Source organism: Xyrauchen texanus, chromosome 36 (assembly GCF_025860055.1).
Source record: "Xyrauchen texanus isolate HMW12.3.18 chromosome 36, RBS_HiC_50CHRs, whole genome shotgun sequence".
NCBI lineage: Eukaryota > Metazoa > Chordata > Actinopteri > Cypriniformes > Catostomidae > Xyrauchen > Xyrauchen texanus.
The window spans coordinates 6,417,194-6,434,523 of record NC_068311.1 but is presented as its reverse complement, the minus strand read 5'-3'; the positions used below and the strand labels follow the sequence as shown (position 1 = coordinate 6,434,523).

The window sequence follows — 17,330 nt, the reverse complement described above, 5'->3', positions numbered from 1 at the left end:
AAAGTAACTCCTGCACCATTTGTGTTGTTACTTTTTTAAGCAACAACCCAAAACTCCCTTGCAACAACATAATAACGCCCTGGCAACGTTGTGGCAGCTGCATTTGCATAGGCGAGAACCACTCAGTTTTTAATTGTACACATTTTCTCCAGAATATATCAAAATCTAGTTCTATTTGTCTTATATTTTCTGTGAGACTAGTTTCAGACCATGCATTCAATAATGTGAGCCGTTATTCAGCTGTTCTCCATGGTAGCAATTTACCCAAGTTTACATGAGAACCTGTCAAATGCTTGACTGCACTGCTTTTGACAAGCCGTTTTTAAAATCTCCACAGAATAAACAACACGCCTCTCAAGTGGCCCAATATAACTGTTTGGACAGTGAAATTGAAATCTTTTTTTTATTTTAACAGCAATGTTTGAACACACTCCTTGTGGCGCTTCTCTTAATGACAGTGTCAGCCGTGCACTCTGGGAAATGTGACAAAGGATTTATCAAATTAATAGCAACCGTCATGTTTAGTTTGCCTCTGTGGTTCAAAGAAAAAGCATTCGGTGACCATGATAACGTGTGTTGCTTCTAAAATATGTGAATAGAATGGGATATTAGTATGGTAATACTGCTAAAATTCACAATTGGCATCTTGTGATGGGTTTGAGGCCATAAACCTTAAATGAATAGTTCATCCAAAAATTCTATAATTTGCTCACCCTCATGTTCTCAATGTTAATTATGTTCATGTGTATTAAGAAAGTGAATAGGGTCATTGATTCCATGATCCTGCTCCGTGTTCACAGACTGGTGGACTGTATTGTCATATGCAATAAAGTAGGTGACCCTAAAAGGTTAGCAACCCCCCTACCACTCTTTGAGGACCTATGAACAACTCTATCCGTGTTAATAAACTGGTAGTGTGAATAGGCTCTCTGTCTGCTGTACTTTCGGGGTCTCTTGTCTAATGAGGTTGGGGCTCCGTTCAATAGCTGTTTCCTCTTAGGTCCTCTTCCACTAGACGTGATGAATTAGCCCTTTTCTTAGTGCACCACCCTAAAATAACAGGTCACTAAAATCTGACGAGTTCTATTAATCAACCAAGACTTGCTCCTTAAGATTTCAACTTGACCATTGTTTGGGATTTTCAACAGCGTTTTTCACATGTCGTTTTTGGAGCAAGGTTTATTTTCAGAGCATTCAGGTCTAGCAGACCTATAGAATATAAGGCAGCTATATAAGCATGTCTGGCGATTTAGAAAATGTTGTCATCATACTCATTGTCATGTTGTTGCAAACCTCTATGACTTTCTTCTGTTGAACACTAAAGAACGAATTTTAAATGGGCTGTGCCGTTCGCTGATTTCAAAACAACGGTAGTTAAAGTGACTCATTTTAAAGCTTAAAAAAGTACCCAAAAGTAACATAGCATTAGTATGTTATTGTATTGTTAAAACCTTGACTTTCCCTTATTCAGTTTCATCTTTTACTCATGAATATGCAAGAGAATATGCTAATGAGTAAGTCACAATTTTCACAGTTCGGCTTGATTCTTTCTAAACCTATCATATAACTTCAGAAGCCTTGGAATATGATGCACAAAACACATGGACAACTTTCATGACACATTTTTATTTATTTTTAAAATATTCATCAATGGAGCCAGTTACGCTGAGTTTCAGAGTATTCGGATCTAACAGACATAACAAGTCATTTATAGTGTATAAGCTTTTCTGAGAATTTAGCAGTTGCATTTTGCACTCTGAAACGACAGTTGTTTCTTATTCATATGTTTATTGATAGGACCATCATTGTTTAAATCTCTTGATTGGAGCTTCCTCTTTTTTCCTATGACATCATAACCCATCTGCTTGAAAAAATTTGTTAGGAAAACTTCAGCAAAGTCCCCCCCTTTTTTTTTCCACCAAATATATTTTATTTTCTCTGTTAACACTCTTTAGTTGTTACAATCATTCCCAAATGACTTATGAGAGCTTCTAAATCACCGCGCTGAAATACACTACATGTCCTGTACCACGTCTACCAGCCCTAAAAAAAACAGGTCAGTGGGTAATTGAATAGTTAAGGGAGGACTTGTCCTTCATCAGTGCCAAGCAAAGCATTTGGCAGTAAAATCATGTGCCTGCTGTTTCATTTCCACAGGCCCTCTCAAGGCTAACAGACCATAGAGGAGTTGAAAAGATCCCTTTATTTCTGCACACACATAGAGGCACATCAGAGAAAGAGTTGCATTTTGAGGTCATTGAGAGAGCTATAGGGGAGAGCTGATCTGAAAACGCGACTGTCAGGTGTGTTAGGTCTTTAAGTATTTTCTGACGGTTCGTTTGTCCCTCTGGTTTCTCTACTGAGAAGACCAGCATGAATTTCCATGCTGTCCCTGTTTAGTTTTTGCTGGTTAATGTTGCTCTGGTACTGGTCTAGCTTGTGAATCAGTACAACTTTCTCGTCATGCTAGTTCAGCAAGGAATTAAAGGAATAGTGCAACCAAAAATAGAAATTATGTCAGGATTTTCTCACCCTCATGACTTTTCATAACCCTTTAATTTTTTGGTGTTTTTTTTTTTTTTTTTCAGGGCTAGATTATCAGTGAATAATGGCTTACTTGTTTTCCTTTTTTTTGTGCTTTTTGGAGCTTGACAACAGCCTTTGGTCACATCTACTTTCATTGTATGGAAGAGAACTGGTGAACATTATTCAAAACTTCTCCTTTTGTGAAAATCCATTTAAAATACAAATTATTGCATGTTTAAAACTATGATGATCAAAACAAAGAGTGAAATTAACATAAACCATATATTGTGTGAAAAAGATTTCTATCGGGGCCTGTGTAGCTCAGTGGTAAAAGACGCTGGCTACTACCCCTGGAGTTTGCTAGTTCGAATCCCAGGGCGTTCTCCTGTGACTTCAGCCAGGTCTCCTAAGCAACCAAATTGGCCCAGTTGCTTGGGAGGCTATAATGTGGCGCATGTGGTGAGTTTAGCGAGGATGCCGCGGTGGATGCTGTGTAGCCTGCACACGTGCTATGTCTCCGTGGCGACGCGCTCAACAAGCCACATAATAAGATGCGTGGTTTGACGATCTCAGACGCGGAGGCAGCCGGGATTCGTCCTACACCACCCGGATCAAGGCGAATCACCACGCGACCACGAGGACTTAAAAGCACATTGGGCATGCCAAATTGGGCAGAAAATAATAAAAAGAAGATTTCTAGCGTTTTTTTTACAAAAATTACAACTGTCAGTTGTAGACTGACCCTGTGTCATCTGTGAACAGAGTATTTTTATTGGGCAACATTTCCAATCATTTACATTTATGCATTTGGCAGACACTTTTATCCAAAGCGACTTACAGTGCCCTTATTACAGGGACAATCCCCCAGAGCAACCTGGAGTTAAGTGCCTTGCTCAAGGGCCTAACAGAGGCATCTTGGTGGTGCTGGGGCTTGAACCCCGACCTTCTGGTCAGTAACCCTGAGCCTCAACCACTGAGCCACCACTGCCCCGCAAACAAGCAGTAATTTTGCACAATAGAGCACAAAATTACATAAAACGTGTGAAAATATTATTTAATTATGGGTGTTTAGGATACTAAGTAAGTTAGCAATGAAATGTGCCTTAGCAAGGCAATGTAGTAAAAAATAAAAAAAACATTATAAATGTAATTTACATCATTGTCATTTCCACCACAGAATTCTATTAAACACAGTACAGCATTAGATAAGTGGTGGAAATGACGCTGTGGTTTGAATTGTCATGTCAACATAAAAAGACAAAAACCTCCTGTGGTGCATGCTCATACACTGCTGGACATTGTTAACAAATTAAACCATTTTGTGAGAACTTGAAATGTTTTATTAAGACTTCCTAGACGTAGACGGTGCTAAAAGTGGCCAAAGGTGGAGAAACACCCTTTTGTGTGAACTATCTCTTTTTAGCTGGATTCTTTAATCTGGTCTTCAGTCGTAGTGTAGGTACCAACTTATATATTTCAGCATTGCCTTCACATACCGTCTGTTTATTTCTGCATAGCTGAAGCGTACTGCAATAATTACCCCACCGCTAGATGCCTTGCACACTCATACACACTCACAATGAAAGCCTTCTCGGTTTCAAGTAAAAGAAGATGAGATTGGCACTGACAGAGATTGCCCCCTGCTTTCGTTCTTTACCTCTGAGATCATGCGCCATGTCCCGTCTCCTCAGAGACACCTAATCCTTGACCGTGCCGTCACATGGGTGGACAAGCAGGGGTTAACACACTATATCTGGAGGCCTTCCTTTGAAGTCGAGACTCTTGGAGCTTTCCAAGAGAGGAATATCAGCTGCAGAGAGCAAAAGAGAAAGAGCAGAAGGTGTAAACCCCAGCGGACGACCCAGCTCTAGGCAGTGCGAGCGTGTTCTGAATGCACAAGCTGTGCAGATTTACCTCAGGGTTGAACGTTACCTCTGTACACCCCACCTCCTCCCTTCTACTGTGAGCTCTCTGCTGCTAATGAGAGCAGAGTATCGATCCATTCCTCCAGACTCTAGGCAAGTATAGTATGTCCAAGCTCTAGTGTGCATTTCCAGAGGCTACTCATGGTCTACACCAACCCTGGAGACCCTTCAGACAGCAGTGAGAATTTGAGCTTCAGGCAGTGATGAATGAGGAGTAGACTTGTGATGATTTGGTAGGAGCAAACAAATGGAGGGAAGAGAAGAATGGAAAAGACATTTGGTGAAATGGAAAAAGGATATAGAAGGATCCTGTCAACAAGATGTTTGGATAGAAAGCTGTTTGAGCATTAAAAATAATCTTAGATTTTGCTTAAACGTATAGTTCACCCAAAAAAGAAAAATCTCTCTTAATTTACTCACCCTCATGTCATACCTGATGTGTATGGCTTTCTTTCTTATGCAGAACACAAAGATTTTAAGAATATCTCAGCTCTGTTGGTCCTTACAATGCAAGTGAATGGTGACCAGACCTTTAAAGCTTGTAAAAACACATAAAGGCCACAGCAAAGTAATACATATGATGCCAGTGGTTTAATTAATATCTTCAGAAGCGATATGATTGGTGTGGGTGAAAAACAGATACATTTTTGGGAAACTATATAGCCACTATAAATCTCCACTTTCACCTTCTTTCACATTTTAAAAGTGAAAGTGGAGATTTTTGGTAAAAAATAAAAAGACTTACATAGTTTTTCTCACCCCAACCTATCATATCACTTCTCCTATGTCAAATGGATTAATTTTATGTGGCCACAAATCTACTATGTCTAGTAGATTTGTGATTTGATTTGATTTTTTTAATTGGCTACCATGATGGTAGTACTATGTTATTCTTCGAAGTAACATGGAAAACCATGAAAATGTAATTGTTTGTAAATGTTGTAATCGTACAGTACCATTTTATAGGTACCATTACCATCTAATAACATCACACTACTTGTAGCGGGTGGGCTCAAATGTTGGACAATCAGCCATTGGCGTGACTCCAGCTTCATCTGCCCTACAATGGCATGTTGACCCTAGTTTCAGAGAGCCTTCTTAATGAGGTCTCTCTCTCATTTGTCATCCCTCCATTTTTGTATTATATTTAGCAGTCTCCATGCAGACAGATGATCCAGGCAGAGAGGGAATGAGCGGTTTCGTATGAGTTCACATCTGGGAATGATTGTGTTCATACGTACATTTTTCATGTGGAATTGTTCTTTCAAACCTGCTGTTCACTTTCTCATTTGTGTTTCCCCAAATATTCTCACAATGCTGTAATTTCGGCCAGTGACATTTCGCTTTGTGTGTTTGCACAAATGCAAGACGTCGATTCTTGCATTGATTCTTTTTTAAAAAGGTAGAAAAGGGATAAGCATTGTGATCAAGGTCAATTCATGGGTTTGATTCCCAGGGAACGTATGTACTGTTAAAATGTATTGCTTGAATGCACTTTAAGTCACTTAAATATAAATGTAAGTTAACCAGTTTTCCCCATTTCTTTCTGTCATCCCCTTGTTGCTCTTGAAGGGTGACTAAAGTCCCAATGGAAAAGGCCTGCAATCCCGCTCTCAACACAGCTCTCCCTCTTTTGTCTTTGCCAGCTTTTGGTTTTGATGTACTTTTTTTAGCAAATCTCCAGTTCCCCAATGGCTCCAGTAGAACACTCCAGAAACCCTCAGTGGTGGCTCAGCAAAATCCATTTCATTTCCACCCACCAGAGCTCATACGCTCATTCCTCTGTAGCTGCTGTGTGGTATTAAATATTCATTTTCATTAATGTCAGAGGCATATCAGCGCAAATCTGATTTTAATTTGACACAACCGCATCTGTTTCCAATGTCTATGAAGCATACATTTCTGGAGACTGATGAGCCACTGTTGGGTTGCCATGTTAGCACAATATGATAGTTTGGATGCCAATAGAGTAACCATAACTTCTGTAAAGGCTGTCCATAGTTGATGTAAATATTTTATGTTTTTTCGCAGAAGACAGATGCAGCCTTTTATCTTGACAGTTGGTCTGAGATCCAGGACCTTTAATTTGAACGAAAAATAAAATAGGGCCTATATTTTATGATCAGTCCCAAAATGACATCATTGAATTAGTAGGGATGTTTTTGATTACGTTGAGATTATGTTATCCATGTCGGCGCATGCTACACTTTGTCTTGAGGTTAAAGAAAAGTGCTTGGCTTCTGTACTTAGCATTGTGTTCTTTTACTCTGGCTTTGTTCTAAAACCTAGTGAGCTGCCTGCATAGGCAACATTTTAAAGTATCATATGCATGTTCTCTTACCACAAAGGCTATTCCAAAAGGTTGGTACAAGCATTAATACAATGCGTTAAACTCCAAATCCATTCAAGATTATGGTCGAAGTGAGAGACATGTTTGGTATTAATACAGGTGAAACTCGAAAAATTAGAATATCGTGCAAAAGTTCATTAATTTCAGTAATTCAACTTAAAAGGTGAAACTAATATATTATATAGACTCATTACAAGCAAAGTAAGATATTTCAAGCCTTTATTTGATATAATTTTGATGATTATGGCTTACAGATTATGAAAATCCCAAATTCAGAATCTCAGAAAATTAGAATATTACATGAAATCAATAAAAAAAAGATTTTAAATACAGAAATGTCGGCCCTCTGAAAAGTATAATCATGCATATGTACTCAGTACTTGGTTTGGGCCCCTTTTGCATTAATTACTGCCTCAATGCGGCGTGGCATGGATGCTATCAGCCTGTGGCACTGCTGAGGTGTTATGGAAGACCAAGATGCTTCAATAGCGGCCTTCAGCTCTTCTGCATTGTTTGGTCTCATGTCTCTCATCTTTCTCTTGGCAATGCCCCATAGATTCTCTATGGGGTTCAGGTCAAGCGAGTTTGCTGGCCAATCAAGCACAGTAATACCATGGTCATTGAACCAGGTTTTGGTACTTTTGGCAGTGTGGGCAGGTGCCAAGTCCTGCTGGAAAATGAAGTCAGCATCTCCATAAAGCTTGTCTGCTGAAGGAAGCATGAAGTGCTCTAAAATGTCCGGTAGGCGGCTGCGTTGACTCTGGACTTAATAAAGCACAGTGGACCAACACCAGCCGATGACATGGCTCCCCAAACCAACACAGACTGTGGAAACTTCACACTGGACTTCAAGGATTGTGTGCCTCTCCATTCTTCCTCCAGACTCTGGGACCTTGGTTTCCAAATGACATGCAAAATTTGCTCTCATCAGAAAAGAGGACTTTGGACCACTGAGCAACAGACCAGTTCTTTTTTTCTTTAGCCCAGGTAAGACGTTTGACATTTGAAGCCCATGTCCAGGACCCGTCTGTGTGTGGTGGCTCATGATGCAGTAACTCCAGCCTCAGTCCACGCCTTGTGAAGCTCCCCCACACATTTGAATGCCCTTTTCCTGACAATCCTCTCCAGGCTACGGTCATCCCTGCTGCTTGTGCACCTTTTTCTTCCACACTTTTCCCTTCCATTTAACTTTCTATTAATGTGCTTTGATACAGCACTTTGAGAACATCCAACTTCTTTTGCAATTACCTTTTGAGTCTTTCCCTCCTTGTGGAGGGTGTCAATGATGGTTTTCTGCACAACTGTCAGGTCAGCAGTCTTCCCCATGATTGTGATTTCAACTGAACCAGACTGAGAGACCATTTAAAGGCTCAGGAACCCTTTGCAGGTGTTTAGCTGATTAGAGTGTGACACTTTGAGCCTACAATACTGAACCTTTTCACAATATTCTAATTTTCTGAGATTCTGAATTTGGGGTTTTCATAAGCTGTAAGCCATAATCATCAAACTTATATCAAATAAAGGCTTGAAATATCTTACTTTGCTTGTAATGAGTCTACATAATATATTAGTTTCACCTTTTAAGTTGAATTACTGAAATTAATGAACTTTTGCACGATATTCTAATTTTTCGAGTTTCACCTGTATACGTTTAATTTATTCAATACCTAAAAATATTAAATGAAAAAAAAATGCAATCAAATAAAATCAATATTTGTGTGTTTAATGTAATTTTTATGCTTAAAAGAATATTTCACCCTAAAATGAAAATTCTCTCAACATTTACAGTGAGTAATCCTTCCCAGATGTGTAATCCTTCTTCTGCAGAACAAATACAAAGATTTTTAGAAGAGTTGGTCCTTAAACCAGACATTTCAACTCCAAATTTCACATAAAGGCCTCATAAAAGTAATCCATAAGTTTCAGCCTCTTCAGTGGTTAAATCCATGTCTTCAGAAGCGATATGATAGGTGTGGGTGAGAAACAGATCAATTGTAAGTATTTTTTTTACTATTAATCTCCACTTTCTCTTTCACGTTTTGAAAGTCTTAAATATTGACGTGTTTCTTACCCAGACTTATCATATCGCTTCTGAAGATATGGATTTAACCACTGAAGAGGCTGAAACTTATGGATTACTTTTATGAGGCCTTTATGTGAAATTTGGAGTTGAAATGTCTGCTTTAAGGACCAACTCTTAATTTATGCTGGCTTTATGTGCTTTTTGAAGCTTGCTTTTTGAGAGCCTACTGAGCTGAGATATTCTTTTAAAAGTCTTTTTTTGTGTGCTTTGCAGAAGAAAGAAAGGCATACACATCTGAGATGTCATGAGGATGAGTAAATGATGAGAGAATTTTCATTTTTGGGTAAACTATCCCTTTAATGGAATATCATTCTGCTAGCTTATCAGCACATTAACAGCAAACTCTTGAGATTTAGTAAGTCACAAACAGCCTGTGCACTTTGCATGAGGAGAACTACTGTATTTGTGAGTTGTTCCAAATTGGTCACTTATAAGTTTCCATCTCAAATTGGATGGTGATGTAGGGGCCATTCACACAAAACACATTATTGCAGTAAAATGAGCAGAATTCATTTTGAGATGCTATTGAAGTTGTTATTAACTTGACACAGCATCTAAAAAAACGTGGTGCTCATGCACGAGATGCTGAAAAAGTAGCATAATGCAACAGTCAAATAAGTCCATTTAGTGCATGTTTACATTTATGCATTTGGCAGACGCTTTTATCTAAAGCGACTTACAGTGCACTATTACAGGGACAATCTCCGAGGAGCAACCAGGAGTTAAGTGCCTTGCTCAAATACACAATTGTGGTTGCTGTGGGGATTTAACCAGTGACCTTCTGATTAAAAGTTATGTGCAGTTATGTGTTATGCACATTCCAGTTATGTGCTTTTGCCCACTACACCACCACCACTCCACTTCACATGCCTATAAAACAGTAGGGAGCAAGGTAGTTCACTTGGATTTGGAACAGACCCTGTTTCTGTCTTTCTCTTTTTCTCTCTTTCTCCGTTTCACTCCAGTGGTTCATTTTATTGGCAGGCCCATACTATCCTCATTTTGAAAACACTTGTTCAGAGCTAGAGACATGTGCACACATACACGCACACACACACACACACACACACACACACACACACACACACACACACACGTAGTGTTTCCATGTTTTATGGGGACTTTCCATAGACATAATGGTTTTTATACTGTACAAACTTTATATTCTATCACCTAAACCTAACCCTACCCCTAAACCTAACCCTCACAGAAAACTTTCTGCATTTTTACATTTTCAAAAAACATAATTTAGTATGATTTATAAGCTGTTTTCCTCATGGGGACCGACAAAATGTCCCCACAAGGTCAAAAATTTCGGGTTTTACTATCCTTATGGGGACATTTGGTCCCCACAAAGTGATAAATACACGCTCACACACACACACACACACACACACACACACACACACGTCCTCCCCCACAAGGCCATGTTAGAAAAAGTGTAATCAAGTTCCTTTGCTGAGAAGTGCAAATCAAAGTGAGTTTCACACAACTGTGCAAACTCAAACCCAGATTGTTGGTCCAGTGTGAAAATCAGTATCCCTGGTTGGCCATGGACAGAAAGCAGAGTTCACATTAGATAACTGAAGTTCATCTCTCTTCACCATCCAGTGATAATCTGGTCTGTAAGTGTGGTTTGCCTGCCTAATTATATTGGTTAAATAAACTAGAGTCTTGTTGAAATGCTTGGCTGGAAGAAACAATAGCTTGAAAGAAATTATATAGAAAAGATGGACAGGAAAAGTAAAAGAGAGTGATATGGATGTAGAATAAATTATTTCCATTTCTCTCACAGTTACGCTGCTGGAAAAATAGCTTAAATCAGCCTAAAGTGGTTTTGAGGTCTTAGCTGGTCTATGATGGTTTTGCTGGTCTCCCAACCTTGCTAAGCTGATCTTCAGCCAGTCAAGTTGTTCTGTCAGCCTAAAAGTGCCCAAAACCCCTCTAAACTCAACAAAATAGACCAGTCTAACCAGCTTAGCAAGGGGTAAACCAGTTAAACACTTATATGCGTGGTCACATTTACCTTTGCATGGCAAATTATCGTCGACAAAGAAGGTGTGGGTGGACGTTGAGCATGTGAGAAACCAGCAAAAATATAATTGCCAAACAGCCTCTTTTAATGCTCCACTTTATCCTCTGTGGGGGTGATGTTAAAAAAGAAAAAAACGATATCCTTGACCATTGTGATTATTCAATATAGCAAGCTGACAATTGCCCAAAACAGCAGCAATTTTTCAGCAGTGATATCACCTCTTTTGGACTTTTCAGAGGGGTAAAGGGGGATTTTTACCTGCTGTGACATTACAAGCAGGAGAAACTGGAATCATATGTGGCCAATTAAGTGCTTAAAGTCTTAAAGGAATTTGGAGGCAGTCAGAAGTTCAGGTTACCTTGAGCATCTCACTTTGATCTAATGCTGAGGTTAATCGCACCGACAGTAACACGTTAAGGGCCGTGAGAGCTGAGAGAAGTGTGCATTTCTGTCGACTTAAATGTAACTTTGGAAATGCGCAGGGATACCGATATGTGCGTAATTCAGAAATCTCAGAATTCCTGAATGGACATGAAAGAAAATGAATGTGCTATTTATTATAATACCAAAGCATGAGTCTAAATTTGTCAGAGCTGTGAACCTCGACAAACATTTTGCTGTGGTACTCGTCCGGGCAACAAGAGTTTGAATCCAGATAAAATGGTAGACTCGACTCACATATGATTCCAATAGTGTTAGCATGTTGCTAAGCTAACAATGCAATACTCTAGACATAAGAGTAAATATTATAATTAGATTACATAATTGAATGGAATATTAGTCCTGTATATTTATAATGATAATTTGCATTTATTCAAGTTTATCGAGATGCATTCTGGCATTGACTTCTCTGCAAAGGATGTGATTTTGACCCCAACAAAGTATCTTAGAATGCAACAAAATGTTGATGCCTAGCTTTTGGTATTGACTCTGCATTGCTTATGATGCCTGTAAAAACTGTCGAGGAGGGCAGCTCACTAGACTTCACTAGAGTTGCTATGTCTCACCATATGTATATAATGGAAAGTGTTCAGACCAGTGTGCTGCTGTACTGTATGTAGCCTGCATGATACTGAATGGAATGTTGTTAACTTGAATCAGAAAAACTTAAGATATTATTGCACGTTTAAACATTAGGATCAGGAGACTTTTTGATGGTTTTGATGAATGTTCAATCTTCACCGATGACTTGCATTCCACATTAATATCACTTACAAGTTGAAACACCAGCGCAACAGGGTCTACTTAACAGAATGAGTGCTTCCATATTTCACATTTCGAACTCTTTTGTGGGTTTTAAGCTAATGTAAACAGAAGTTTTAGGCTTAATCGTTGTATGTTTAAAATAGATTAGAGGCGCTGTGCGCCAGGCAAGAATAGAAATATGTTCCTCTGGTGGTTAGTCATTTGTTATTGCTCTCCTGTAACACGAATGGTTTCCTATTTGAGAATCTTTCATCTAAGGGTAGTTCTGTGAACATGTTGAATGCCATTTATCTTTTTCTCTTTTTCAGTTCTCCGTGATGACTTCAGACAGAACCCTGTGGATGTGATGGTGGCGGCGGGTGAGCCAGCAGTCATGGAGTGCCAGCCGCCCCGCGGGCACCCAGAACCCACCATCTCCTGGAAGAAAGATGGAGTCACAATAGATGACAGAGATGAAAGGATAACGGTAAGAGGGACATCTAAGTGTGTTAGGCCAGCATGAATTTCCATGCTGGTCCAAATGTACCAGTCAAATGTAGCTGGTGAAACAGGTCAACCAGCACGGTATTTCTGGTTGGAATCTGGTGACCAACCAACCAGTTCTAAATCAATCAATGTGAATATAAATAACTTGCATCCCTTTGGTTCCAAGCCCTTTTACATGCTGGTGACCAGGTGTAATGGTGGGCATTGGATTTGTTATAGAGAGTTCTCAAGTGTTCTCATTCAGTCATTATTCTGGGCTTCTTTATGCAAAGTAAACCAATTCCTATATTCCAACTTACCATTACTAATGAAGTCCCACTGATTTGTTGCCTAATAAATGACACTGCACCACATAGAACGAAGTTCCCTCATTTAATGTGTGTTGATAACAATTGCTTCTGCTGCATTTTTCAAGCAAATGAAGAGCGATTAGTGCCTCTGCTGATGAGTGTTTAAACTGTGTTGTGACCACAGACTCTGTCAGGGAAAATTAATTGAGGCCATTTATTTGATTGAACAGGCTTGTGGGAATGAAAGTTTGCCGAAAACTCACACCACTGATTTAATGCAGTCTTTAAACCAGGGCCACCAATTATTTTTGTCTAATTAAATGTGGGGGAAATTAAGTTAAGGAATCAATCAGCCCTCTTTTGTTGTTTCAAGAGTGACTTTGATGTGCACAGCCCTGCTCGTTTTCATTTTGCTTATTCATTGGGAATAAATCTATAGGTGGTTTTAGAGTTGTTATTTTTAATCAGACTGTTGGTAGCGGTTTTTGCAAATACAAATTTAGCAATTAGTGGCTAAAAAGGAAAGTCGAATGTGTTATGCATTTCATAGGTTGGAAAAAACTCCACAGAAAACCGATGAACCGCAAGTTGGATGCTAGGTGGTACTATGGGGTAATTTTCGTTAAGCAGGATTAGGGTTAAGCCTGCACAATAAAGCAAGACACCTTGATTTCAAACTTGTTTTTAATTTATTTTAACAAAAAATTCTAATGAAACTGGAAAAAATAAGTGCAATTAAAACGTGTGTTGGTCAACTTTTTGAAAGATAGTTTTACAACATCTGTTTGGCAAAGAACCTACTTCATCTGTCCATTCTCTACCGGTCGGGTATTTCGTTGTCTGGGAAAATACATCATGTGTGTGAATACATTTGTTTTGTTCCCTCCTTCACGATATATATATATATATATATATATATATATATATATATATATATATATATATATATATATATATATATTGCAATATCCACTTATATCGGCAAACCCCTGGTCTGAGGGATCGGTCAATATTCTTGCTTTAGTGATTTTGCATTGAAAATAAAATGCATTTATTTAAAAAAGAAAAACATAAAAACATTTTTTAAAACATATCTAAATTCAAATTTCACTCCAAATGAAATGAAAAAGCTAATAAAATAATGAAGTGATAAAATAATAATAAATATATAATATATAAACCTTTCCAGTTACAATCTCTTCAAGTGGAAAATTACACAAATGAAGACATAAAAACAATTATAAATGTAAAAATAATAATTATAAAGATGATGATAATTATCACTGAAATATAATTCATGGTTTGAGGTGAATGTGTTTTTATGTTTTAATCACAGATATATAGGTGTAACCTGGACACACACACACAAGATGAGACAGTCACAATGTAAGTCAAAAACTGCTTTTATTGTTAACAATAAAAGCAGGCAAAAGTACAAACGGGCAAATCCAGTGAAGAGTTGTCGAGGGAAGCGTAGGGTCAAAAGCCGGGGAATCAAAGAGAGTAAAGGGGGTAAATCCGGGAGAGTAGTCGAGGGAGTGAGGGTCAAAGCCGGGTAAACAGGATCGAGAGGCGGGTAAACTAACAAAGGGAGTAGACAGGGGTACTAGGGGAACGAGGAGCTGGCAAGCTAAGGGGGTAATCAAGAGGAGTTCAAGAGGAGATCAAAACTAGACGAGACTAGCGGGGGCAAAGACACGGGAAACTAAATACAATAACCAACACCCGTGAAACGGATGTGCTGTGGTATTTATAGGGCAAGGTGCAGGTGCAAACAATGAAAGGTGATGAGACGAGTGCAGGTGAAACGAGTAATGGGGTGACTGAGACGAGTGCAGGTGGTCATAATGTTCTGGCCATTGGGAGCGGGCATGTGAGCCCGAGGAGGGAGACCTGTTACGAGCATAACGAGCGTGGAAGCTCGAGGGAGCAAAACGAGCATGCGAGCTCGAGGGAGCAAAACGAGCGTGCAAGCTCGGGGGCGGAACGAGCGTGGAAGCTCGAGGGGGCGGAACGAGCGTGGAAGCTCGAGGGGGCGGAGCGAGGGAGCGGGGTTCGTGACAATAGGCTGCAGAGTTGTGGTCACAAAGAACTGCTCTGTGGAAATAAAGCAAACTGAACTCAAATCACCTCCTGAGATGAGATGTCTGAGGTAATTTGCAGCACTCATATATGATATTGTTCTTGCCAAATAAAATTCAGAAGACAGAAACAAAGAAAGAATGAGAACCTTTTACATGCGCGTGTTCCACGAGACTGCACGCCTCCGTATAAACAGCATGTCATACATGCGCATAGACATATATAATATAATAAAGTGTTTCTTCAAGTGTTTCAGTGTCTCTATGGGCATACAGTATTATTTGTAATATTAATTTGCTAATAATAATAATAGCCTAATTATAATAATAATTTAATACATTAATTGGAAACGAGCCAAAAATCATCTTGACATGATCAAAGACATCAGCTATTGGTGATCCCTCTGACCATCGTCGATTCCCGAGATCATCGTCTGTCAGCACAACCCTAAACTGCATTTCTCTCTATAAATTAACTAAATGTTTAGAGAGTCTCCTTGCTGGTTTATCCGACAAATTCATAATCATTATCGCTTCAAGCGTGCGCTTGTAAAATGTATATTTTAAAGGCTCATTATTACAGTTTAGTATTTAGTATTTCTCTGTAATGTAGAACAGTGTTACTTATGCTTTCTCAGACCTGGAACTCAAACCATTTTCTGATGCCCCCCAAAACATGTATTTAAGTAATTAAATTAATAATAAATGTGCAACTTGTCGACTAATGGCTTAAATTATTGCCGACTACTCGACTTGGAAAATCTTTGGTCGGTGGCAGCCCTAGTATAAATGTTTATTTATATGTGACATTTATTATATAAACTTTTTGACATATATTGTGCATATTGTAACTAAAATACTTTAATACAACTATAAAAATATAAAAGAAAATATTTTATAATATTATAATAAATTGGTATACTTTTCATTATTTGAACGTAATATATTACTGAAAGTGGAGAAGATATATTTTAATATTTTGAATGTATTATTACTTGTTGCCAATGTATTATTTATTGAAAACAGAAGCTAGAGTTATGTCATATCCTGTTGCCCAAATTTGTTGCAGAGTTTGAAGTTTAACACACGTTTAAGGGAATGGAAATTGTCATCATTTACTCACTCTTATGTTGCACCAAACCCACATGACTTTCTTCCGTGGAATACAAAAGAAAAAGTTAAGCAGAATGGTTGGGATTTCACCAGTCACTTCTATTGCATCTTTTTCCATATAGTGAAACTGAATGGTGAATGTTATTCTTCAAATTATCTCGTTTTCATGCGTCACAGAATGAAAAAGAAATCATACCGTTTTGGACAGCCTGATCGCATGAAATTAACATGACAATGGCACATTTTTTCCAAACCAACATCACGTTCTTCATATCACGTTTGGCTGCAGTTTTCCAGTGAAATGTCCAGTGGGGGGCACCAAATTCGAGTGAAATTATGTTGGAATCAGATGAGGTTTTTAAGGTGAATATCAGATGTTTTAATGAGTAAAATGTACCTTTCTAACCCAAACCTAACCAATGGTGTTAAAAAATGTAAATAAATGAGAGGTGAACAAAACAGACATCCTTTCCCTTAACCTACGCCTCATCCTAACTGATTTTGTTTTAAAAACAAATTCAACATAAAAAGCACATTTACTGAAGCAACCATGTCATTTTCATGTGTTGTTTCTGTGGCATTTTCGCTTCATTTCACTTTTGTTTTCGAGACTCCTTAGCTCAGTCTCCAGATCCAAAGTCCAACACTATCAGGTGAGCTACTGCGCAAGCTAATCACTTTAGAATAAGTGTGTAAATCTGTGTGGGTCTGCAATACTGTATCCCGCACACACAAACACAAGACGAGACAGTCACAATGTCGGAGAAAACTGCTTTATTCCAACAAAGCAGGCAACAGTACAAAAACAGGGCAAATCCAGTGAAGAATGGTCAGGGTGAGCGTTAAATCGAAGCCGGGGAATCAAGATAGGGTAAAGGGGCAAATCCAGGAGAGAGTGGTCAACGAGAGCATAGGGGGTCAAAGCCGGGGTAATCAGAATCAGCGATCAACGGGACTAGAGGGAGCAAAAGACAGGGGCACAAGGGGAGTTCGAAAGCCGGGGAATCAAGAGGAAAATGACGAGACTAGTGGGAGCAAAAGACAGGGGAACAAGGGGAGCTGGCAAGCTAAGAGGTGAACGAGAGGAGGTCAAAACTAGACGAGACTAGCGGGGGGCAAAGACACGGGAAACTAAATACAATAACCAACCACCGTGAGACGAAAGGGTAGTGATATATATAGGGGCGAGTGCAGGTGTAAACCATGACAGGTGATGAGACGAGTGCAGGTGACGC

The 17,330-nt window shown here is 39.0% G+C and overlaps 1 protein-coding gene across 3 annotated transcripts in view; it reads left to right on the top strand.

The window, feature by feature from the left end:
• Positions 1-17,330, top strand: part of LOC127629895 (roundabout homolog 1-like) — a 358,948-nt gene that overhangs the window by 265,649 nt on the left and 75,969 nt on the right. For all 3 annotated transcript variants that reach the window (XM_052107195.1, XM_052107193.1, XM_052107194.1), the window contains one exon: positions 12,434-12,591. In XM_052107195.1, coding sequence (XP_051963155.1) covers positions 12,434-12,591 — 158 coding nt within the window. The remainder of the gene's footprint in view (positions 1-12,433; positions 12,592-17,330) is intronic.